Source organism: Melanerpes formicivorus, unplaced genomic scaffold, assembly GCF_026170545.1.
Source record: "Melanerpes formicivorus ecotype bairdi unplaced genomic scaffold, bMelFor1.0.p_v2 SCAF_25, whole genome shotgun sequence".
NCBI lineage: Eukaryota > Metazoa > Chordata > Aves > Piciformes > Picidae > Melanerpes > Melanerpes formicivorus.
The window spans coordinates 8601930-8627744 of NW_027142377.1; the positions used below are offsets into that span (position 1 = coordinate 8601930).

Genomic DNA, 25815 nt, shown 5'->3' on the forward strand with positions numbered 1-25815 from the left:
TAAATTAAACACAAGTGTCAGCTTAGGTCCCAAAGTTTCTGGTTTATGATATTTTTTTTTAAAGTTTAATCAATTAATAAATAGTTGATAGTCACAATCTTTTGTCTTGAATTGAAACAGCAGTTTCTTCATCAGCAGACTTGCTTTTAACGTTACAACTGGTGTGACAATAATTCTTTTGTGCTCTCTCCTGTAAGTTCAAAATGTTGATAGCAACCTTGTTTTCTTGCCCTACAGATTAATATTTTGCCTCTTTTGAAGTTGTAGGATTTACAATTAACAGTTTTTAGATACTATGATTCTTTGTGGATGTAGGCATCAGAGTTTCAGTGGAAGTTATGGTTTAGAGTATAACATTTGTCCTCCTCTGCTTCAAAATTCTGCGTACTTCAGCTTGTAGTTAGTTTATTCAAATTTCATTCCTGAGTGCACATGATTAAAGTTATTGTGTATAGAAATCTTCATGAAAATTATCTAATTTCAAGTAATAGATTAAATTAAACTACATAAAAAAAAGAATCTCCTTGCATTTTTTAGATCTGCAGTGCATATAATTGTGTGAATCAATATCTGCCTTTTTTACCTTTTAAGGGTAATGATGGCTTTAGCTGGAAGGATCTTCTGCGAATAAAAAGTGCCCATAAACTTTTGTATGCCCTGGAAATTATTGAAGCTTTAGGAAAGCCCAACAGGAGAATAAGACGTGAATCTACGGTAATATGGTTTCTTGCACACAGTATATGTTTCTCTCTCTGAACCACAGTACATATTGATGAGTTATTTTAATTCTTTAACTATTTTTACAATTACTTGTTTACTTTCAGGGAAGTTATAGTGATCTTTACCCAGACTCAGATGATTCAAGTGAAGATCAAATAGAAAACAGTAAAAACACATGGAGCTGCAAGGTTTGATTTTCCTACACTATTCTGTGGTACCTAATACACTTTTTGAGAAAAGATATAAAATTAAAACCCATTTAAAATACTAAGAGGTTTTGATCTTAAAATTGGGTGTAATACTTAAAAGTTTTTCTTATGTTATCAGGCCTGTAAATTTGTCCTACTTGTGTACAAATGTTACTTCCCTCTCCGCCCCCCAAATGCTTAGCTCAACAGTTGCTGGGGTTTTTTGTATTACTTATGTATAATGCTTAGCCTGATTGAACCAAGTGATATTTCTGTTTGCTTTTTCTCACATTGGTTCCATAATATATTTACAGTTTGTTGCTGCTGGAGGGCTCCAACAATTACTAGAAATTTTCAATTCTGGAATCTTAGAGCCTAAAGAGCAGGAATCATGGACTGTGGTAGGTTTTTATTCACCCTTTTTCTCCAGAGTAACATAGCTGTCATTTATAAAGACTTCCATTACTTTCATCTTTGTTATAGTTATTGTGTCTGTAGTAAGTGAAATCAATTCCTTAATTGAAACCACCAATATAATAGCATCTCTTCCATGAGTGTTTTATATTCTTGGAAGAATTTATTGAAAAAAAAATCGTTGTATTTCTGCTTTTTTATATTTTGAACCCATCCTTTGTATTTTTTGTGTATTTTTTATTCACTTTCTGGTCCAGTTACAGAAGTCCTGCTTTGTAGAACTAGGATATTTGTAGGTCATGGGAGCATCTTAGAGATTAAAACTGGGTTCCAACTTTAGCAATGACTGCTGCTACATTAGTAGCACTATTGCATATCACACTTCTTTAAAAAAGAAAGTATTTACTAAACAAGAAGAGAGGACAAAAAATACTATTTTCCTTTGTTAGCATTGAGACAAGAGTGGTATGGTGAATACGCTATTAATAAAGACACTTTTCAATAATAAACTTAATCATTAGTCATTCTGATATAATGTCTTTTTCATCACTGTCCTGTTACTAGTTTCAGCTAAATCCATATTGTGATGAAAACGTTTTAAAATTAGCTTTAGTTTTTCTCATGTTTTCAATTCTGTGCCTTTTCATTTAAAAATAGAACTATCTCGAGGTCTGAGTCATATGTACATAAAAAGATGTACGTGAACAAGCGTATGCATGTGTGCCTAAAAATGACAGTGACTGACACACTAAAAGAAGGCAGATACCCTTTTTATTAAAAATTCTAAAATGATTAAAAGTTCTAAAATTATTAAATTTTAGAAAAAAATTGTTATTCTGCATATTCAGTATGTAAACATGAGTCTGTGTGATTGCCTCTATTGATCTGCCCAGAAACTGTGCACAGCACTGAAAAGAGTAACAGATTAGTTAGTACAGAGTCCTGACTTAGGCATGTACAGGTGCTTGATAGCTGACCTCCTTCATGTGTTGTTGTGACATAGCTCTTAATTTTCTCTTGTAACCCACCTTCAGCTGGTGGAGCTCAGCTCCGGATGCTGTGTGTAGTCACAGCCACTGGTGAGGCACATAAAAATTGATCTCAAGAGTTACTAAATGAATTGATAGTTTTCATCTAACAAGAGATGTTACAAGAGATGTAACAGAGATATCTGTGCATGGTTAAATAGAGTCAACTTGAAAATACTCCTGTATACCATACTTTATACCCTGTGATATACAATGCAGGAAAGGCTCTTAACTGTTGAGCTTTACGCCTGTACTGTTTCCTCTGTGTTACTTCATAATAGATACTGAATAATAGAATGTCTTGAATGCACTGTTAATAGGACTAGATCATGAAAATGGATTCATTATAAGAAATAGGTGGATTTTTAATACCCTTCCTCTTCAGTGTCTATTCTGGTGAGGTTTTGCCTGTTAGTTCTAGTTGTTTATACCTTACTTAAGCTTCTAATTTCCAATTCTGTAGTAGCATAGAATTGTGTGTGAAATAAATCCCTGAAAAAAAATAACTTCATTTCCTTCTCACAGTGGCAGCTAGACTGTCTTGCTTGCTTGCTGAAGCTTATATGCCAGTTTGCAGTTGATCCTTCAGATCTGGATTTGGCGTACCATGATGTCTTTGCCTGGTCTGGTGTAGCAGAGAGTCACAGAAAAAGGACATGGCCAGGCAAATCAAGGAAGACTGCAAGCGACCATGTGAAGGGCCTTCATATACCTCATTTAACAGAGGTAAGAATAAGTGTGTCCATTTTATGACCTTTAGAAAAATTACTCCTTTGTTGTGTGAAGCCTTTATTGTAGTAATTAATGTAGTGAAAAAATTACTAATATTGATCTGTCTCCTACATGTTATTCTCCTCTAAAACATATTTTAATTGCTTTAAACCTGGCAGTTTTAGAAGGTATGACCAAAAGGCTTTTTAGGGATTAGTGAGCATGTGAGTTGGAAATTCAGAATTCCAGTGCTTTATTCCTGTTTCTTCCATCCTATTTTCCAAATGGATTGCTCCTTTTTTTCTTTTCTTTTATTTTCTTTCTTCGAAAAATGACAACCTGTTAAGCAGGCTGTTCCCATCCTCACTAAATCCATTTTATATTCCCTTAGTAAACACTAAAACAATTTACTCTGTTAAGGATATCTGAGTGTGCAGTAGACTTACCTAAACCTGTAACCTTCCTGCCAGATTCCTGCACTCTTACTTTCTAACATAGACCAAGCAGATGTAATATTGTGGCTTCAGTGACGCATTCACTGTAAACTGCCTACTCTTAGGCACAGGACCAGCTGTGATTACCAGAAAGTATAGATCTGCGCTGAGCTGAAGCCAAACTTCTGTTTGTCAGTATTCTCCAGGTATTAGGTATTTTGGACAAAAATTGCCAAAGCTACTGTGATACAGGGAAATGATCAAATGTATTATTTTTTTTTAACAGTGGCTGTGTGCAAATGCTGCTTTCAGTTTTTAGAGCGGGTTTTAAATTTTTAATTTTCAGTTGCTCACTGTCTTTGTTGGCAGTGGATTTGCTATCTAAATATTTAAAAAGGTTTTCTCTGCAGACTTTGATTTGAAAACTCCATGTAGCCTGTCAGGTTCTCTAAAGCTGAATAAGTGATTGTATTGTGAATAAAATGTGTTGGTTACAGAGACAGGCAAGGTGTACACATCCATCCAACCTCATTGTCAAGCCTAAGGTTTTTAAAAGCGAGTGAATAGCCAATACTTTAAAAATCCAAACTGTGTTTTTTATGGAAAGGATTGAATAAGTGGTTAATTGTTCTATTCAGCTCAATTGTCTTTCTCAGAGAAATAGAATCAAATTTTAGCATCTAGAATTAGCCAATGAAACACAGGATTTTACATCCACTTTAATAAAAAACAATACAAGTTTTAACTACGGAGATGCTATCATTTGCGCTTCTCTCTACACAGGTGGGTTTGTTTTAGATTCACACAGTGTGTATAATTTAAAAACAGATCAAAAAGCTTGTTGTTATATTAACTGTTTTTTTGTTTTTTGTTTTTGTTTTTGTTTTTTCTTTTGACTTCAATTTTTAAAGGTGTTTCTTGTACTTGTCCAGGGAACCAGTTTGATTCAGCGACTTATGTCAGTTGCTTATACATATGACAACTTGGCACCTAGGTACAATATCTTTTTATTTTTGTAATAAAGCTAATCAAGTGTGCACAATTTCATCACTGCTTTATATACAGTAAACAGCTCTTTCAGTTATAATCCCCATTAACACCCATATCAGAAATTTAAGTCTATAGGCATTAGACTTGCTTTTCTTAGTCACCTCTTCTGGGAGAGCAGTGAGAATTCTCAATGGTCAGTGTGTAAGACAGAGAGCAACAAACTATTATTATGGTACGTTCTCATAAATCCCCATGCCAAAACTAGGTTTGTTCTCCCATGTATCAATTACCATTCTCAATTTTATGGCAGTGTAAAGGGGAAATTAGAATAAATTTACTTCTAAGTTACTTAATCGTCTGCTGGTTTTGACTTACTTTTCCCATCCTATGTAACATTATCTTACTACTGCTTAAATTGCCCTTAGTGTTGTGTCCTTAGAGTGTGCATGGACAGAAGGCAAAATTTTATCTCCAGAAACAGGCTATTAGAGATTTTTGTACTTTCTCTCTTTTTGTCCTGAGAAAATCTGACTCCCGGGAGTCAGACTCTTGGTGGGGGAGGTCAGGAGTTTTGCTGCATTTGGTGTTGTAGAATTTCTTGGGATATTCCAAGTTATGGACAATGTATTTTACCATATTTTAAAGAGATTGTTAAGGACATTCAGAGCATTCCCAGTCAGATCTGCAAGTGTGCCTAACTTTACCCTCTAGCTGAGTTACAGGAATAATTTTAAACATATATAGTATAGTTTTGGTTTCATAACCTTTCATTGAAATTGCTAAAAATGTAAGTAAACAAATACACCATCCCTTTTGGGGGTAAAATAGATTGTGGGAGTTTTTCTTGACTACTTAGTTTGTAGTCAGTAAATCTTTAAGGAGGTGACTTGAAGATTTTCATTGTTTTATTACTGTTGCTAATTTTGAATACTGCAAGAAATGAGCCTTTATATGATTAAAATACTGCAAGAAATGAGCCTTTATATGATTAAAATTTCAGTTTTCTTAGTGGGCATTTAAGAGTAACTGTTGTTGTGTATATGTACTTGTATTTCTAAGTGATAATCTATTGCAGTCTGTGATAAAGTTCAATTGACTTTATCTTCTTCCTGTTCAGGGTATTGAAAGCTCAGTCTGATCACAGATCAAGACATGAAGGTTAGTACTGCAAAACAGCTGTCTGTCATGAATTAATAGTAGTAAAAAGATACTGAAGATAACAAGTAACATTCTCAATTTATTCCACCATTACAATGCTACAAAAATGTGTTTCTTGGTAGTGTGAGGACTGTTACAATCTAGGTGGGAATACAGGGACGTTGCTTCTCTAGAAATAGTTTTGTATGAATTAAAATTTTGTACTATACCTATGTCTTCATCTCCAGAAGAGCAGCATATGTAATAGCACAATAGTCACCAGTAGTGACCTTTATACTGGTTTGCAGAAATCATTCTGGGCCCAGAATTCCTTTGAGCTCCTGCATCTCTCCCTTTTGTTGAGACTTTTTACAAAAGATCCGAATTAACCTCTGTCAGATTAAGTCTGTGTCACAGTAATTGTCAAAAGTCCAGCACAGGTGTGCACAAGTATAGGTATGATGTCCTCCTAGGTTTATATGTTGCCTTCAGTTTTTCCACTTTTTTGTCCTCTGCAGATATTAACACGTATGAACTCAAATTCTCAGTAAATGCTCTGAACCACTTGCTTACTTCTAGTTGTTAAGAAATGGATAGATGCACTGGTTAGTCCAGGCAAATGTTCATGTTACGACATGACAGAACCCATCAGCAGAGTACCAGCTCACTACTTAGGAAGTAGAGGTGAAGGAAAAGACTGTGCCCCAGATTGGTAATACTTAGAGTAATCTAATTTAATTGTCATCAGGTCAATATGTAGTAAGCATATTGGTAAAATTCTAAGTTTAGATTGTATCTTACTTGCAGGAAGGGTTTAGTCCTATACATTGGACACAATGATCTTGAAGGTCTCTTCCAACCTGGTTTATTCTATGTAATTCTAATTCTGTATAATTAATATGACTGAATCAAGCATCATATATACTAGAAACATGCAACTCTTCAACATAAAAAAGCATACTCCGTTAGAGCATGATTTACTCTCATCTCAATTCCTTTCAGTCACTCATTATTCAATGTGGCTCTTGGTGAGTTGGGCTCACTGCTGTTCCTTGGTGAAATCCAGTCTGGCGGACAGTGATCATTTGCAAGACTGGCTAAAGAAACTTACCCTTCTTATTCCAGAGGTATGTTAAAGGAGAGACTATTGCATTATTAATTAGTGCATAATATGAAACAAGAGTAACTTTGGTTTGAAGGTACCATTAAATTGAAAACGTGCTGTTTCCTGCTAAAATTAGGCAGGATCTGACTCAGTTACTTGAAATCTCTTTTAAGAAGTAGTCAGTTTTAGTTAAAATGCTACATTAAATGGCCCCTTTGTTGGTCAGTTGCAAACCAGTTTATAAACTCTTGTCTTTGCTCTGTTTGAAGGTAATTTTTTCATTGTAATTTTCTGAAATTGCTATGTGATGTCTTCTAATGTGGGTTAGTCTATACATCTACCTTCTTTCTTTTTCAGCTAAACTTTGTATCACAAAATGAAGTGAATGAGAGTTGATATTAAAATGTTTAAGTACATTTCCCTGATGTAAAAAGAACTTGAAAATTGCATAAAAATATGAATAGTAAAAATTTTTTGATTCTGCTAGTGACTGCTTAAAGGTGCAATATGGACATGATGTGATAATTACTACCTGTTGTTTTATTACTCAAGCACAGAAAAAGCTTACATGCTGACTCCATTTAAAAGCTCTGGAAAACCAGAGGATCTTTAAACTTCCAGACCTGTACTAGAGATAGTTGGTGAATGTTTTCCTTAAGAAAAGAATAAAAGAAAAAGAACACAATTCTTCTAGTGAAATTAAACAAATTAACTGTAGCTAAGTGGAAATTCCAGCATCATATAGATATCTGTAATTTGCCCAGATAGAAGGTTTTTCTGTACTGGCTGTAAACTTTGCTATAGAAAATATGTAACTCAGGAGACATGAGGCACAGACAAATCAGACTTTGCATTAGTATGGTATCTTTTTGCATTTTTCTGTAATTAAATGCATGTTATTTCTAATGCATGTTTTTGGAATGATGTGTTCTACCTTGATAACCTGACAGATACTATGAGAGGAACTTACTAAGTACATATGGAAGAAAAGAAAAGATCTTCTAAACAGTATCTGTAATAATTCTTTTATTTTTCATGAAGACTGCCGTTCGCCATGAGTCTTGCAATGGTTTATACAAGTTATCTCTCTCTGGTCTGGACGGGGGAGACTCAATAAATCGATCCTTTCTGCTACTGGCTGCATCCACGTTATTAAAATTTCTCCCTGATGCTCAAGCTCTGAAGCCAATCCGGGTAAGAATTTGAAGAAATGACAAGAATTTATAAAAGATCTATTTAAAGTTACTTTTCTAATATCAAAAGCTCATTATCATTGTCTGACATACTGTTCCTGATACACTGAGATATTCAGACTTTAGATGCTTCCAGAAACTTTGTAAAATTACTTAAAGCTGTGATTTAGACTACATGTAGAGCATGCCTATACTTTGTAAAATGCAGAATAACGTTTAGGAAGTGCTCTTTTTCTGGAAATTGAGTGTCCACGTAACATGCTGTTAAGGAATAAACAGTTGTGTTTTCAATATATGCCTCAGCTTCACTTTTAAATGTAAGTCAGCCCATAAATCAATTAGTATGTTGTTTTACTTGTATATAGGTACCTTCTCCTAAGTGGCTAAATGCCACTCTTCTCCAGTCAATTGCTGCTGTTTCTCTTGGAGTGTTACCATCCCCACAGTGCTGCTAAGCAGAAGAAATTTGTCTTTTAAGGGTCTGGCAAATAATTCTCACAGTCTTTCAAAAAAATTAATAGATGCTACGGAAGAAAAATAGAGCATAACACTCTTACCATTGTAAAGTACATTCTTCTTGTACTTGGTTTGTCTTAATAGGGACTTCAAGAAAGTAGTATGCTTGTTATGGTTACTGTGTTTTCTGTGGGTTTTTTAATACACAGGGGGGGTTGTCTGATTTGTTTTCACAGGTAGAGGATTATGAAGAAGAAACAGTACTGCGACCAGGTTGTAAGGAATATTTTTGGCTGCTGTGCAAACTGATTGATAATATACATGTCAAAGATGCAAGCCAGGTAGGTTTTGCTTTACATTGACAGGAATGTTAGCTTTTTTAAGTTTCAGTATTCAGACCTCTTTTACTTCAGTGAGATATTTTTACTTAAGGTATGGTGAACTGCTGCAAACAGCTCTTGGAATCTTCCAGCCTCCTAGCTTCCTTTACTCTCAGATGTGTATTTAGTAGCTTTTGGCCAAAGGAAGCCTCAGATACTGAATGAGGGAGAATGTGTATAATATGTAAAAAGGGTGAACTTAGGTGAAGGTAATAGGCATTGGGAATACTGTAGTTATCTGTGAGATTCACTGCTGATAATTTCAACGTGGTGTAAAGAGGGGTTACTCATGTATTTGATTAAAGCTTAAAGAGTTAAAAAAAATCACTTTGCAGTCACTTAGCACTGGTTAGAAAACTTACAACTTTTGCAAGATAAAGTCACCTTTGTTGGCAAACTTCACAACTGCTTGTGCTGGCTAGTGGCCCTGCAGAAGTCTCTCTAGCTCATTTTCAGTGTTGTGGCAGGAGTATGGGAAGAAAAATAAAGCCTTAATCATAGTTTCTCCAGAGGGGAAAAGTTCTGTCCTCTCCTGACTCAGGACATTCAAAAATTTTCTCTCAAAATACTCTCAAAACTCATTTGAAACTCGAGTTTTAATTGACCCTGGTTTTCTTTTTGCAGTAACAAAATTTCATCCAGAAGGATAACCATGATTTCACACAAGGCTTATAAATTGTAATTCATGAAGCATATAATTCTTTTCCATTTATTTTCCATTTTCTTTATTTTTAATCAGACCACACTGCTTGATTTAGATGCACTAGCAAGACATCTTGCTGACTGCATTCGGAGGTAAGGTTTGCTAACAGTAAATTCCCTTGTAAGCTGCATTATAGTCATTGTTAGCGAAACAGGTTTTAATATTTCTTTTTTATATATGTATGTAGCAGAGAAATCCTTGACCATCAGGATGGTAATATAGAAGATGATGGACTTACAGGACTGCTTCGTCTTGCAACAAGTGTTATTAAGCACAAACCACCCTTTAAATTTTCTTGTGAAGGCCAGGTAAGAAAAGTACACAGACTGTGAAGGGATCAATAGTGTCACCTGTTGTTACTATACTTCCTTCATTTTACCTTTTTTCCAACAGGGCTCAGTATATGAGAGTACATCATATTTCTAGCCTTAGGATGACGGATAAAGATATGCATATCATTCTTTTAAAATAAATTGTGCATATAGCCCACAACAACCCCATGTAGTGATACAGGCTGGGGTCAGAGTGGCTGGAGAGCAGCCAGGCAGAAAGGGACATAGGGGTATCGATTGACAGCCAGCTGAACGTGAGTCAGCAGTGTGCCCAGGTGGCCAAGAAGGTCAATGGCATCCTGGCCTGCATCAGAAATAGTGTGGCCAGCAGGAGCAGGGAAGTCATTGTGCCCCTGTACTCAGCACTGGTTAGGCCACACCTTGAGTGCTGTGTCCAGTTCTGAGCCCCTCAATTTAAGAAGGACACTGAGACTCTTGAACGTGTCCAGAGAAGGGCAACAAGGCTGGTGAGGGGTTTGGAGCACAAGCCTTATGAGGAGAGGCTGAGGGAGCTGGAATTTCTCATGCCTTTTCAGTGCACGTGTTTCTCTTCAGACTGTAGCGTGGCTACAGGGCACATCACATAGTATAAAGTACGTTGATGACATTTGTATTTCAGAAATTGTATACAAGCCAGAAAGTTCTAGACAGAAGTCAAAATGTCTATAGACATTTCTACAAGATCATTAATGCATGACTGTTGTCTTTCAAGAATGTGTTCAGACTGCTGAATGTGCTGATGGAACTGTTTTACAGGAGTTTCTGAGAGACGTCTTCAATCTTCTGTTCTTGCTGCCAAGTCTGAAAGACAGACAACAGCCGAAATGCAAGTCACATTCTTCAAGGGCTGCTGCTTACGACTTACTGGTAGAGATGGTTAAGGGGTCTGTGGAAAACTACAGGCTGCTCCACAACTGGGTTATGGCACAACATATGCAATGTAAGATCCTTTGTGGAGCTTTTGAGTATCTTGTGGAAAAGTAGGCCTTTTGTGTTCTGTTCATTTTGATTTTTATTTTGAAGTTTCAGCTTTACAAAGTTCTGTAAGAAAATAGGGGCGTGTGTACACTCCTGATGACTGCATGTTTATGGTGGGAATGGGCAGCCACCACTGTGAACAGGACTGCAGTCATGGAGTTTCTCTTTTCTGCTAAAGTGCATCAGAAGTGTGCACATTCAAGGAATTCCTAAACAACAGTGGTCTGTTAAGAATGCATAGGTGTAAACAGGGAAATACAAAGGTGACACAGTATATTTTTAGACTTCCACTGAATACTCCTACTTTGTAATTAATAAGACATTGTTGCCACTAACGTAGCTCCTAAAATTCCACTTTGCAGCTCTGCTTAACCACCATCCTGTTAGTGCTGCAGTGGAAGCATCTTTTCCTCAACTAACAAAAGAGTGGATCTAATCCCATGTATAATTTTCTTATAATCTGTTCTTAAATATGAGTTATATAAAGTACGTGGTCTTGTTCAGTGACATCCACACACAGAGGTAACATTGTTAAAGTGAATTTTGTATGTTTCTTTGTCTTGTGCTGGAATTTGGTTTCTTTTTCTAACATGAGGAGACATGGTATGTTTACATATAACCAAAGTATATAAAGCACACTGAGGTACTGTAGGTGTTTTGGCTATTAACAGCACTACCATGTTTTCAAAGCCTCTAGGATATTTATAGTTGTCTTCAGTTTGTACCCAGATGTCTGCATGAGGTGCTAAAACAGTTTTGCTATGCCTCTTGGTTTTCACACTTCCTGTTTTAGAAACACAGTTCCTTTGTATAATGTGTAAATTACCAAAATTTGGAGTTAGTTAATATTTTATCTTTGATTTGCAAGTTCTCATTATGTGCTTTTAGCTTTCCTTTCACATGCCCAGTTTAAATTCCTGTAACCTGAGGATCTGTAATTTATTATAATATATGAAATTGATTTAGTGCCTCACACAATTCAGGAAAGAGAAATCTGATCATAGTAATGTATTTTGTTCTCTACTCATATGCCTGGGGCTTCTAGAAAGCCTCCAGAGTCTCCTGTGTTCAGGAATAATATTACAAAGAATATATTTTATGAAAATATTGGACAGATCTGTTTGCCACAAGTACGTCTTCTGCTGCTGGGCTTTGTCTCTTATCTCTCCAGGTGCAATCGTTCATTTTCTTTACTGTTAGTATTTTTCTTACTCCAGGTTCCTCTGATAATTCCTGGGTGCTGATGTTTTCCATAGCATTTGCCACACCTTTTAATGCTTTTTAATTCTGATGTGCAACTGATACAGGGCTTCCGATACCTCACTCGTTGAAAGTCTCGTTACCCCTTAAATAGGATACAGATTCTTAAAACTGGATTTTCCCACTTTTCTTATCTCCTAATCTTACTGGCCTTTAAAAAATCTTGGTGTTAGGCCTGTTTATGTGTTCTTTTTAGGAGAACCATTACAGAAGATGAAGTTGTCAGTCTGTCTTTGGTTTTAGTGTTTTAGTTTTGCTGATTTTGATCCCACTATTTGTACATTTGTTGTCCTCCAGTCTCACTAATTGCTGTCGCTGCTATTCAGGATGCTCTTAAGAGATGGCCCAAGTTTAAGACAGCAATCTTCCAAAAGAAAACATCTTATTACAGGATACCTAGTCTATTTCCCTTCACATTAAAAAAAATCATCATTCTAATTAAAAATTATGTTAACAAGGCTCTATTCTGGCAGTTACAAGTTTATGTATATATATATATATATATATATATATACACGAGTGTGTGCTTCAGTGGAGGTGCCAAATTAAGTGTAGTAGACACTACCTTTTTGGAGAATGATATCCCTGGGGGATGAATAGCAAAGCTAGATGCACTGCAAGTTTTCATATCAGGCATCTTGTATACCAAGGAAGATAGGCTGCAGTGAATGTCTTTGGACACTAGATTCCTCTGCTTGTGTCCTCTAGTTGCCTTTCCAACTCAAAATACTAATTCCTCATTGCTGTCTCCTGTGTGGGATGTTAGAGAGAGAAGCCTGTCAGTGTCTGGAAGCAGTACTAATCACTTACAAATGGTTTGTCTAGTCTGGTTACTATCTACTTGACTGATTTCTTGGCAGCCATATCAGAAGGCTTATTAAGAAGAGTCTGTCAGGCTTGCCTATCCTGTCTAATGCCATGCTGTATAAGAAATAGATTGCCACATCTCATATGAAATATACAGGAATAGAAAACTTACAGAAAAGGAAAATGTCTTCTTAGTCTGATTCTCTAGGCAATTCACTTTTTGCTTATCCTGTTTTTCCAGATTTCTTTGGTATATATAGATTTGAAGTGCAATAAAAACTGTTTTTTCTTTTGCTATAAAAACTGTTGCCGAGTTTATTCAAACCTGTGTACAGCCAAGCTCTTCATATCACTGCACTTGTGCATCTTATCTCTGATAAGCATCTATCTATCTATCTATCTTCTGTACCAGGCAAATAGATATTTTCGTAGCCTGAGAACCTGTATAGTGGATATAATTCTGAAACCAGGTTCTCTTTTTAGAAGAAAGGTCTTACTTCAAGAGTGGTTGTCTCTGATACCAAATCTTTGTTTTGTCATGTGAATGGAAGTGTCCCTAACTTGAGTCTTGGTGTAGCAACTCTGCTTTGCTTTCTTTCAGTATACAATAGGGAATGGATAATGGGAATCATCAGTCATTTTTATGCTGGGGAATGACTAGTGTATATTTGGGAGCTCCTAAAAGTTGTATGTTATCAACTAAAAGTATATTCTTAGTGATTTAGGCAGTGCAAGTGTTGAGACAGCTGTGGTTGGTGTATATTAGAAAAAAACACCAAAGCACCTTTCTTAGGTAGACAATGCATAGCAGCTAGTGTGTAGCATTAATTATGTGGTTTTCCCAAACTTTACTTTAAAGATATAAAGGCTGGAAAACCATTACAATGTTACTAATTACAATGTTACATTACAATGGTACTAATACTACCACTAGAATAACTGTGAGAAATGTTACTTGCCACAAGTGATGGTTTGGAGAGCACAGCAAGTCACTTGCAGTGCAAAGTAGCATGGCATCTTGAAATGCATTTCCTGATGTACCCATAGTGCATTTTCTTAAAGAGCAACATACTCTGGCTCATGTCTGGAAATGTAGAAAGCATTTTATTAATGTAAGCATAAAGCTTTTAATTGTATTTGGTTTTGTAAATTGTATTTTGAGTTGTTTTGTAGGGTTTTTTCTGCATATGTGATTGATGTTTTTCACAGCTTCCCATGCTCCATACAAGTGGGATTATTGGCCACATGATGATGTTCGAGCTGAATGTAGATTTGTGGGTCTAACTAATCTTGGCGCAACATGTTACTTGGCATCCACTATTCAGCAACTGTACATGATACCAGAGGCCAGACAAGCAATATTTACTGCAAAGGTATGGCTTGGAATATGTCCACCTGGGTGGATTTTGGTAGAAGTTTGAGTCTGTGAAAATGCTGATGAAGTATAAACTTAATTTTTAAAAGACTTATTTCTTGATAGAGAATGAGACTATTTCTTCAAGATCTAGTTTGTTTGGTGTTCAGTTGGATTCTTTTGCTGATGTCTAAAACGAGGAGCTTATGTTTTTAAATATATTTGTAATGAAGTATGTTCTTCAAGTGGCATTGTAGCTAGATTTATTCTAGAAACTAGATTTATTCAGATTTGGTTTTACATGAATTGTCGGTTGTTTCTTGTTATACAAGCATAAAATAGTGTACTGTGTATTCTTGTGATTTCTCTTAATTCTCCATGATGAAATAGTTGAATTTTTTTATTTAAAAAGATGTTTGTTTCATCTTTTTAAGGGCTGTTTTTGGAAAGTCATAAGCAAAAACATAATGTCTTCTTTTATGGATTTCTTTCAGTATTCAGAGGATATGAAACACAAGACCACTCTACTAGAACTCCAGAAAATGTTTACATACCTGATGGTAGGTACAAAGGAGATATTTTATAAAATACCTGTTTTCTGGAGAAAAAGAAAAGATGCAGCAAAAATGTAGTTATTGTTCTGTGTGTAAATTCTTGGCAGCGTAAGTCCATTGTGCCCAAGTTTTGTAAATGAGTGTAGTTTTTACTGAAATAGTTTTTACTCCCATCAAAGCTGTTACTCAGCAAATCAGCTGACATAATATTTGTTATTAAGAGGCACTGTAAATCTGGATCTAAGAGGGGGTTTTGACATTGGGCACCAAGACCAATCACCAGCTGTTAGTGTTAGTAGTTGTCTACTGTGTTCTTAAAAAAAAATGCTTGTGAGGTGAATACATGGGAATGTCAGGTTCAGGTGCCACAGTCTGAGCATCCTTCGTTTATTTGAACTTATTACCCCTACCATATGAATCCTCCAGTGAACACAGTTACAAGTGAGTTACAAGTGTGGGAATCAAGTCTGCTTTTGAAGTTGCAGTGTAGCTGGGTATCAGGGTTGTACGCATACCCTCTGCCTGTACCTTGCTAAATCACAGAGTCATCCAGCAGCATCTCCTTGCAAGCAGTAATGGAGCCACTTGGGACAAAGGACAAACTTAAAACTGGGCAGTTGACTGTACCTTCCCAGTGAAGTATTTGACTGATTGTTACAGGCAGTAATCTGGGATAAGTCTACTATTGCCTCTGCTGTGTCTGGTCCAGTTTCCACATCAGGTTGGGTAAATGGTCAATAGAAACTGTTCCTGCAGAAAGGACTGCACTGGACAATCTTTGTATGGAACTAAGATGTTTAAATGATACTTTGTATGTAGTTAAGGTGAATCAGTAGTATGAAACTTGCCAGCTGGATTATGAGAATTTAGCAAAATGTTGATTTGAGGAGTCTCGCCATGTCTGACTGAAGATAACCACTGCAATGACCCTAGCACAGACTCCCATCACCAAATACTGGCTGACTGTCCCATTAGGATATGTGAGCACCATGCAAAGATCCCAATAAATTATTTTTTCTTTTTAACAAGCACTCTGCCACAAGTGTCTGTCCAACACCATTGCTATTCATCTTGTTTCATGTAGACCTTGAGGTAAAGGGTTCTGAGCTTGGAGTCGTCATTTAACTGTGGAACAACTTGTTTGCCCCAGTTTCCCAGATGATAAAAATGTATTATTGTTGTTCATTGTATTTTCCTTGCTCCAGTGTTCCAGAGGTTAATCTGTTGAAACAAATTAGTAAAATGCAGCTAATTTTTTTTGTTCCAGAGCCTGAGGAACAATATTGAGGCAGTTCCCAGGTGCTCACTGTTGTTAAAATGGGTGTTAAAATATTTCTGAAATATTGAAAAAACATAGCTGAGGATAGCTGAGTGGTTTTGTTCTTTGCACTGGGTTACATGAAATAAGCATAAAATAATACAGGACTACAGAATCATCTGAAGGTTTACCAATATTAAAACCTTAAAGAGACTTGATTGCAAGAGTCCTGTAATATTTACAGAACTCACTGTCCTGGTACGTATCCATTGAAGAGAACAGTAGATACGGTGTTGTTTACAAGAACAGGTTCCTTCTGCTGTAAATAAGTTTGCACTCCCAGTGGGCAAGGCAGTGGAATGGGGGATGTACTCCAAAGGATTGCTTTATACTGCAAATTCTTTTCTCTGAGCACACACAGTTGAGAACAAGATGATATAGTTTTATACCATAGAGAAGTCTAAAAGAGAATTAAGGACTTGCCAGGATTTAAGTTGCTAGTGTCCAGAAATACATAAATACAGGCTGAGGTTTTTCGTCCTATGTTTTGTATCTGAACATACATGCTGAAACTGGATGTGTCACACCTTCAGCCAAATTATTTTATTTTAATGATTTATTTTATTAAGCATTTATTGAATAGTATTTAATACTATCTTGTGGATGCTATTATAATGAGTATCATAATCAGTTAAAAATTGCATTACATTTCATCAGAAATGTAAACAACTTTGTTGCCTTGTAGAAATACGGAGATATTATGTGTAGATTTCTTTCTTCAAGCAGTCATTCATGTAGGTATGTTCAATGTATCTGTCTAACTTAAAAATGCAAGAATTTGTGCTGATTTGTTTTTTGGATACTTTTTACTAAAGGAAAGTGAATGTAAGGCATACAATCCAAGGCCTTTCTGTAAAACCTACACCATGGATAAGCAGCCACTGAACACGGGAGAGCAGAAAGATATGACTGAGTTCTTCACTGACCTAATAACAAAAATAGAAGAAATGTCTCCAGAATTGGTGAGTTATTAAGAGGGAGCAAAAGGGAGCCTAGAAGCCTACCAATTTGCTCAAATTTCCTTGACAGAATTTATTAATTCATTCACAGAAAAATACAGTGAAAAGTTTGTTTGGAGGGGTTATCACAAACAATGTTGTTTCTTTGGTAAGTGTTCTTTCCCTATCCTTGTCTTTTAAAGATGTTTATTTAAATCTTCAAAAGAGTTATTTCATTGCTTTTCCCTTTCATTGCTGTTTTAGGACTGTGAGCATGTAAGTCAAACTGCAGAAGAGTTCTATACAGTGAGATGTCAGGTGGCAGATATGAAGAATATTTATGTAAGTAATGCCCAGCTGAGATGCGTAGCATAGATCCCAATTACAAATGGGCCCACTCAAGTATAAAAGACTGAACCATATGCTGTTGAATATGATGATGCTTTCTTTATCTGTTTTGTTGTACTTTTAGTTGAACTGTTTCATCTTGGCAATGCAACACGCTTATCAGCTGGTGCCATTTTGAGTTGACTAAAGATTGTGTTGCAGTCAGTAACCAACACATACTCACTTCTGCATTTGATAAATGCTGTGGCCATTTGTTATGTGAATGTCAAAAGACATCACGTGCACATGTACTATTGCTTATGAAGTTAATTTGAAACTTCCACCACCATAATTTCACATTATCAAGTTTTTTAAGAATCTATTAATCCCTATAATTGGAATTTGAATTTCAATTACTTGAATTCTTTGGGACAGCTTAAAATCTTGAGTACAGTTTTTCTGAATCAGTTCCTTAATTTTGTGTTTGGTTTTTCTGTTGAACTTTTCTCTTAGTCCAGGTGCATGCTCTTCCAAACTTTTGGTGCCTTGGGCCACCTTTACATTCATAATTTATGGAAATGTTCATTAAACTTGCTTTAAGATTGAGAGAGAGTGGTTTGTAAAGGAGGCCACATGAGCACAAGATACAAATATTTAAGTTGAACAAGCTCCTTTTTTTGTTCATTATATGTAGGAATCTCTTGATGAAGTAACTATTAAAGATACCTTGGAAGGTGACAACATGTATACGTGTTCTCATTGTGGAAAGAAAGTACGTGCTGAAAAAAGGTATGATTAAGAAGTAAATGTGTTTCCTTTTAGCAAAATACTGAATTTGCTGTTGGAATAAGAGTAATCCTGTAGACGAAACAGGATTGTGGTTTCGTTCGGTTCGCTGCTAGGTATGCCTATGAGGATGTGGCCCTCATGCAAGTGAGAGTATAAGAAATCAAATTTCCAAAGCAAAGAATATAAGGTGTGTTAGCAAAAGATTATTTAGACAGTAAAGTGTTCTGACCTTTTCTTAAAGAAAATAAAAGGAAATTTGTAGACATCAGTACCTTTCAAAATCTGATACTTCTCCCATTTACAAAGAGCAGATTCTTTCAGAGGTTGTTCAGTACTTGTGGCATTCATTATTCAGGATAATTGCTGATGTTTCATACTTAACCAAAAGTTTCTTAATTAAAATTGGTAGTTCTAAAAACAGTTCCATATTTTAAAAAGTCTGCTGACAAAGAGAAAGCTAAATTAAAATTTTATGCTATCTTTATATTGCAGCTAATTTATCTTTTTAGGTTGGACTCCATGATCCTCGAGGTCTCTTCCAACCTTAGTTAGTTAGTTATACTGTGATTTTTGTGATGAAAGACCTCATAGGTGGTTTTGTACCTGATAAGATGACATGGGCAAAGGAGTAACCTCCTTTAAAATCATTGTTATGAAGTTTGAGACTTAATACAAGATGCATTTGGCATTAAAATTTGCCACTTACAAGATGTTAACTCTGCCTAGTGGGGGGGTTTATAGTGTTAAAACTGTTTGCGACTCATTTTACAATACCGTTTTAGAACACTGTCATTTCATGCCCTATGAGTAAGTTTGATGTTTCTTCCAAGGCATGGTTAGGATTGTTCAACAGGCTAAATCTGACCTGGCTGCTGCTGCTTACACTGTCCTGCTCTAGCACATTGTGACAGGTGAATTTCATAATTGTGTGACTTAGCAACGGATTTCCAACTTTCAGCTTGAAACAAATGTTTTAAAACCTTTGTGAAAATACAATTGAACCTACTAAGCTTTTGTTGGTCATGATTATTTCTAATTCTTCAGGGCATGCTTTAAGAAACTACCTCGTATCCTAAGCTTCAACACAATGAGATACACGTTTAATATGGTAACCATGATGAAGGAGAAAGTCAATACACATTTTTCATTCCCTTTGCGTTTGGATATGACACCTTACACTGAAGATTTCCTCATGGGAAAAACCGACAGAAAAGAAGGTATGCTTTATGGAATGCATTGGAACAAGCTTTGCCCTTTTCATTTGTGTACCACTTTCTGCAGATGTAATGTAAGTCAACAATTAGTGATTTTAAGCAAATAAAGTCCAGTGTCATTTTAACCTGTAATCCCAAAGTCACACACTCTATTGAATAAATGTGAGGAGCAAAATGGCCGTGTTTATGTTCTCATATACTGTTCAATTTGAAGTGCTCTTGAAATTATTTTTTAAGAATGAGGGAAATTACAAATAGTTAAATAAAATTTGTTATTGGAATGTTTTGATTTTGCAGCGTGATAATTGAGCAAAAGGCTGACTGCCATCATAAAGGAGCCCTAATTTGGAATAGCTTTTTTTATTAGCCTTCATGTCTTCAGTATTGTGTTTTGAAAAAAAGGAAAAGACAAACAAAACAGTAACAGGTCCACGGAGTTGGGATCTATGCTGCTTTTTCTGGGCACAGAGCTTCCTTCTGTCATTGGGGTGCAGTACTGAAAAGACGACACGTTAGGTGCAACTACAAGAAATGTGGATGTAAGTCATGCTGATGATGAAATTCATGTGTTGAGGAACTAACCGCTTAAATATTATATCACATTATTTCAGGTTTTAAGGAAGATGGTGATTATTTGAAAGAGACTGAAAGTTATGAGTATGATCTGATAGGTGTAACGGTTCATACAGGAACAGCAGACGGTGGCCATTACTACAGTTTTATCAGAGATATAGTCAATCCCCATGCATACAAAAACAACAAATGGTGAGTTATGCAAAACAACACTTTGTAATTTCTTATTTGAAAATAACTAAAACTTGTTGACTTTGTCAGATGCAGTTGTATAGGAGATAAACGTGCTGTAGGCTCTTCTCAAAAGCACCAGATGTTGGAATTTAATAGATTCAAGTGTATTTATTAGCATTAAAATTTGTGTGCTGTAGCTGTAATAGTTATGGAGTGCCCTGGACACAGGGGCAGCAGGATAAGGCTGTGGTAGCCTTACATACATCCAGTGCTTGTTTCTTGACAAGACTATTGACTATATTTTAATCTATTTTTATTTCAGTTTTACTCAGATTGAAAAGGAAAAGCCAAGTCTTCTTGGCTGCATTAAAGTGTTATCTGTACTGGTGTCAGACTGGAAAAATGGTGAAAATAATGTGTCTCTTGACAAAGAGAAAAATCAAGAACTGTTGAAATACTGACTTCCTGATCTTACTGAAAGGAGGACACTTTGGGGATCAGTTTTCAGTTTGCTGTGATTCCAAAGACATTAGAAGTTAATACTTAAATCTGAAGAGTCATTTTAAGTGCTCGTTACGCTTTATTTGCTCTTGTGTCAAACAGCAGCTGTTTGAAAAGCTTACTGTTTTACAGGTATCTTTTCAATGATGCTGAAGTAAAACCATTTGACTCTGCCCAGCTTGCTTCAGAATGTTTTGGTGGAGAAATGACTGTAAGTTGACTTCTCTATTTATCCTAGTCAATACAAGATCTGTTCTGAAGACTTTCATGAATGATTCCAGAGTGTTCACCTTTCGCCTACTATGTGTTGTGAATGCATATGAAACAGTTAAAGTGTTAGCTGGGGTTTATTAAACCTTTGTCATCTTCATTGTGCAGGTGGTTCTCTGTCTTAGGTTCACGTAGATAGCTATTCTTCCACCATCAGTCTCCTCAAAGGGTGTGCAAGATTTTTTTTTTACATATACTTTCTATGGAACAGAAGTTAAGGCGATAAAGGAAGAAGGGTCTTAATTTGTCCTGTACCAACCTCCTATTATTTAATTTGTGAATATGAATCCAGGTATTTTTATGTATTTTTAAAAGACAGATATTGGAAGTATAGTATAGGTATTATTAATGAACCCAAATGAATTAATGAAGTCTCCCTCCAAAGAGGAGGTATTTCTTCATTATATCTGGGTTTTATCATCATATTATTTTTTTACTTATTGAACACTGAACATTTAAAAATCCTTCTCTTCCATAGCTGCTTTGTTCAAACTATTGACTGAAAGAATAATAGCTTCAAGCTTAATCCTATCCTGGAGAAACAGGGCTTTTTGATCTTTGTCTGTGCCTTATGTCAGAAATGTCCAGATTCTGGTCTGTGAGCCTTTTAGGGTCACAACCTTTTTCAGTGGTGACAGAAATGAACTAATATCTTGTCAGATCTGTGTACCGCTCTGCTGCAGGAAAGTTTGAGCTCTGGTATTAGTAAGTGATTTTCAGGCTAATGAATCTGCAAGTTTAAATAGATTTGCATGTTCTTTTATTGTAAGGAGGTAACATTTCTTAAAGTTATGTCTGTTTGCTTTTAGTAGCATAAGGTTTTTTAATACATGAATCTTATTATTTCTTAATATTGGCATGAATATTTTTTTGGTCATGGCACTCATACTTAAATTGATAATTCTCCCTAATTTTTATCTTTATATAAAACATATTCTTAATAATGCAGTGTCATACTTAAAACAGTTCTGCAAATAAGAAAAATCCTCTTGTCTGATAAAGAGAAATACAAACAAATTACTTTGACAAATTAATAAAATACCTCTAAGTGCCTGAAATAGAGAGGCAGGAAATTACTTGAGATATAAGTCACAATATTGAGCAACCAACTGAAAAATCACAATAGGCAACTGTATAAGAAAATAAAGACAACTCCTTTGAGCATGAAATAAATTGTCAGCAGCCTCTCTGGCAATGTCCTGAAATAATTGTCAATAACCAGGCCATTTAAAAAGCTTGTAATTAATGGGTTCACTTTCTTCTTGACAGACAAAAACTTACGATTCTGTTACTGATAAATTTATGGACTTCTCCTTTGAAAAGGTATTGCTCTTCCAAACACTTGTTCACATGATTATATTTCTACTTCCATAATTTATCTCTCAAAGCAAAAATTATACAGATGTTTTTCTCTTAAAGACACACAGTGCTTACATGCTGTTTTATAAACGGATGGAACCAGAGGAGGAAAATGGCAAAGACTACAAATTTGATGTTTCATCAGAATTGCTGGAGGTACAAGTTGATTTGTTTTAACACCAATTTTAAAATACTATAGGAAATCCTAAACAAATCAGGAATCTGAATAAACATAAGAAAGCAAATATAATTTAAACCAATAAAGCAGTCCTTTCATTTAACTTTCTTCCTTAAGGAGAATATTATGCGATAAAAAGTAAATTAAGATTTTTACAGTATTTCAAGTTTAGAGGTTTTTTCATTCTTTCCTGTATCTTTCAATCCAGATACATGAATCATTCACCTTCCTATTTGTAAAGAATGGTAGAAGGCTGTTTGTTTGGGTTTGGGGAGAGCTTAGTGCCATTTTCTGCAAAATGGCAGTATTACAGGAAGTATCCTTATTAGCCATAATCCTTTTTTCATCCTTCAGTTCCTCAGCAATATTTTGCTTTGAGGAGGGATAGAATAAGAGGACAGTTCCAGCTGTCTGTTTGCACTTTTGCTAGTGGGTTGTGAAATTCTAAGTGAAATTCTGTAAGATCCTAACTATTTGTGCTTATGATGGTGAGCATCATTCAGAAGAGGATCTCTTCCTTCCCATAGTCAAGAGAGTAGCCTAGGTTTTGGTGAAAGGTACCTGTAGGGGAAACAAAACCTGGAATCACAGAAAACATCTGTTTAGAAGAAATCTCAAAGATCGTCCAGTCCAACCTTTGACCCAGCAGTAAAGGGTCAATACTAAACCATATCCCTAAGTGCCAGGTCCACACACTGCTTAAACACCTCCGGGGATGGTGATTCCACCACTTCCTTGGGCAGACCATTCCAGTGTTTGATAACCCTCTCTGTGAAAAAGTATTTCCTAGCATCCAGCCTAATCTTCCCCTGGTGCAGCTACATCTTCCTGTTCTCCTCAGTGATGAGGGCTGATCTTAGGATAATAAAATTAAGACATATATGACCTGAGGAAGTGGAAAATGCAGTGTACAGGAGCAGAGTATTTCACTACAGATCTAGTTGTGCTATATAATAACCCCACTACAGGATCTGCAAGACATTCCTCTCCCTTTTTATTAGTTTTCCTGCTCCCTCTGTCCAGAAGTGTTGCTTTATCATCTTTCACATGTTAGGGTCTTAACTTAAAAAGACTCTTCATCCCTAGCCAACTAATCAGGTCATGCTTTTTGTCCTTCTCAGTCATGAGAATGATAGCTAAATTGTAGCAGAGTTAAACCTTGAAGATGTTTTCTGTGTGAAAAATGATAAAAACAGATTTGGTCAGAAACATCATTTTGGAGAGAGGAACAAAGAGAACCTGTCATGAAACCCTTTTGTAGATAATGATGGAGCTTTTAAGAATTTGTCTAAAGTTCCCAGAGCTAATCAGACTTCGGTCAGAACTTCACCCTTTGGGCATACCTACTTAGATTAGTGGAAAGTCTTGACTGATGTCAGCGGAACTGTTAGGAAAGTAGGTTTGGGTTTTGAAGTTAGTCCATTATTGCAGACATCAAAACATGATCTGAAACTCTAGTTCTTTTTTAACCTGTTGTAACAGTTTTCAGGTTTCACCCTGAAAATGTGAGTATTTAAGTTGTACTAATGAGATGACAGAGAGAGAGGGTTCTGAGCATTGTTCTGCAGTCATACGGCAAGCAAAGTAATATTTGCTATAGTATGAATAAAACAACTTTGAGCCAATCCTTTAAAACAAAATGTGCCCAGGAAAAAAATTTTTCACAAGAAAACATTTTGTTTTCTTAGCCATGGCAAGCATTTAAGTATTCTTGAAATCATGCTTATGTAGTGAAATAAACTGCTTTCTTGTATCTGATGTTAGCATTTTTTCTTCAGTGGATATGGCATGATAACATGCAGTTTCTTCAAGACAAGAACATTTTTGAACATACATATTTTGGGTAAGTTTTTCTTAAAAAATGTAATATTAATGCTTCTTTTCTTCTTGCAGATTATCATTATTTATTTTAATTAACAAATAAAATTACTGACTCTAGGTTTATGTGGCAGTTGTGTAGTAGCATCCCAAGCACACTACCAGATCCAAAGGCAGTTTCCCTGATGACAGCAAAGGTAAGTACTTCAAAACTATGTCATGCATGTTGTAATTTTCCTTTGTTTACATTTTCATTCAGGCATTCTGTATTTAATGGTGCAATCTATTTTTTTTTTCAGTTAAGCACTTCCTTTGTACTAGAGACATTTATTCATTCAAAGGAAAAGGTATACTATTTACTTGTAAATCCTTACCAACTAACTGCATGAATGTAGTGAAAAATATCTGTATGTTTTAATTTCCAAAGTGTAATTTAGAGGCATATTAAATACCACTGATGATACAAAGTTAATGTTTAAAGGGTGTCATTTAACACATTTCTAGTAAACACTGCACAGCAAAAACAAGTGGTTGCTGTGCCCCAGCACTGCACCAGGAACAAGAGATGTCTTGTTCTCTCATTTGAAAATTCCTGGATGATTCAGAGATTAACTTGTTAAAGTTTGATGTAGAGGGAAGTGTTTACCACTGAGCAGCAGCTGTGCTCGTCAGTTTTTAACTTTTAAATACTAGCATCAACAACAAGAAATTCCTATCTGAAGCATTTTTATTGTCAGTCAAACTTGACTTCTTTCTCATCTGTGATGGCATAGTGCTATTAATCCTATAGTGTGTGTGGGATTAATAAGAATATTTAATAATGTGTAATTAACAGTTAGTCCAAAGGAGTAGGTACTACTTGCATTAGTTCCAGTGTACATACTGTTATTTTTGTGTAGGTGCAACATATTACTGGTTTATAAAACATTTAGTGTTTGTAACTAAAATGTTTAATATTTTTAACTGTGTTTTTAAGATTCAGTTCTAACTGACCCTTTAGAAATGTTTAAAGATTACGTTGCCATTTATTATTTTAAATTATAATTTTCTCTGTATTTCTATTTACAGCCTACAATGCTTCAGTGGATTGAACTGTTAACAAAACAGTTTAATAACAGTCAGGCAGCTTGTGAAGTAAGTGATTTAGGAACTCAGCAAAGTACAAACCAACTTTCTATATATTGTTTAACTTTCCTGGAGGTTCGTATCCCTGGAATATTTTGGACTATGAACAACTGTATTTGGCATATTTGTGCACTGTGAGATTAAATCCATCCTCTCTGAATACTGCAGATTCTGGGGAATGACTTGACTTTTATTTTCAGACATCTATAGTGAGACCACAGGCCAGATTAATTTTGTCACTAGAATGGAAGGCACAGTGTCACAACCTCTTTATTTGATTATTACATAGAGGTTTGTGTAATTAAGAGGAGTTTAAATGAAGTGACAGAAGACAGACTCATGGACAGACTAGACATGTTTAAGAACTAGAACAACAGAGACTGGAGCTGAACCCAAGGGGAGAGGACAGTGCAATAAAAGGCTGTGGTGCAGTGAAGAAGCTTATAAGGGGAATAAGAACAGCTGATGTTAGACTTGGGTGAAAACT

At 35.7% G+C, this 25815-nt stretch overlaps 1 protein-coding gene across 7 annotated transcripts in view; it reads left to right on the forward strand.

The window, feature by feature from the left end:
- USP34 (ubiquitin specific peptidase 34) overlaps window positions 1–25815 on the forward strand; it is a 118743-nt gene that overhangs the window by 69093 nt on the left and 23835 nt on the right. For 6 of the 7 annotated variants that reach the window (XM_068153223.1, XM_068153228.1, XM_068153227.1 and 3 more), the window contains 27 exons: window positions 592–714; window positions 825–908; window positions 1223–1309; window positions 2876–3076; window positions 4407–4489; window positions 5603–5643; window positions 6625–6749; window positions 7769–7921; window positions 8613–8717; window positions 9496–9551; window positions 9647–9767; window positions 10548–10731; window positions 14046–14209; window positions 14685–14750; window positions 16878–17024; window positions 17113–17169; window positions 17265–17342; window positions 18022–18116; window positions 19161–19333; window positions 19942–20095; window positions 20711–20789; window positions 22118–22171; window positions 22268–22363; window positions 24164–24228; window positions 24325–24400; window positions 24503–24550; window positions 25272–25337. In XM_068153223.1, the coding sequence (XP_068009324.1) occupies window positions 592–714; window positions 825–908; window positions 1223–1309; window positions 2876–3076; window positions 4407–4489; window positions 5603–5643; window positions 6625–6749; window positions 7769–7921; window positions 8613–8717; window positions 9496–9551; window positions 9647–9767; window positions 10548–10731; window positions 14046–14209; window positions 14685–14750; window positions 16878–17024; window positions 17113–17169; window positions 17265–17342; window positions 18022–18116; window positions 19161–19333; window positions 19942–20095; window positions 20711–20789; window positions 22118–22171; window positions 22268–22363; window positions 24164–24228; window positions 24325–24400; window positions 24503–24550; window positions 25272–25337 (2781 nt within the window). The remainder of the gene's footprint in view (window positions 1–591; window positions 715–824; window positions 909–1222; window positions 1310–2875; window positions 3077–4406; window positions 4490–5602; window positions 5644–6624; window positions 6750–7768; window positions 7922–8612; window positions 8718–9495; window positions 9552–9646; window positions 9768–10547; window positions 10732–14045; window positions 14210–14684; window positions 14751–16877; window positions 17025–17112; window positions 17170–17264; window positions 17343–18021; window positions 18117–19160; window positions 19334–19941; window positions 20096–20710; window positions 20790–22117; window positions 22172–22267; window positions 22364–24163; window positions 24229–24324; window positions 24401–24502; window positions 24551–25271; window positions 25338–25815) is intronic. The other variant, XM_068153224.1, reaches the window with a different exon arrangement.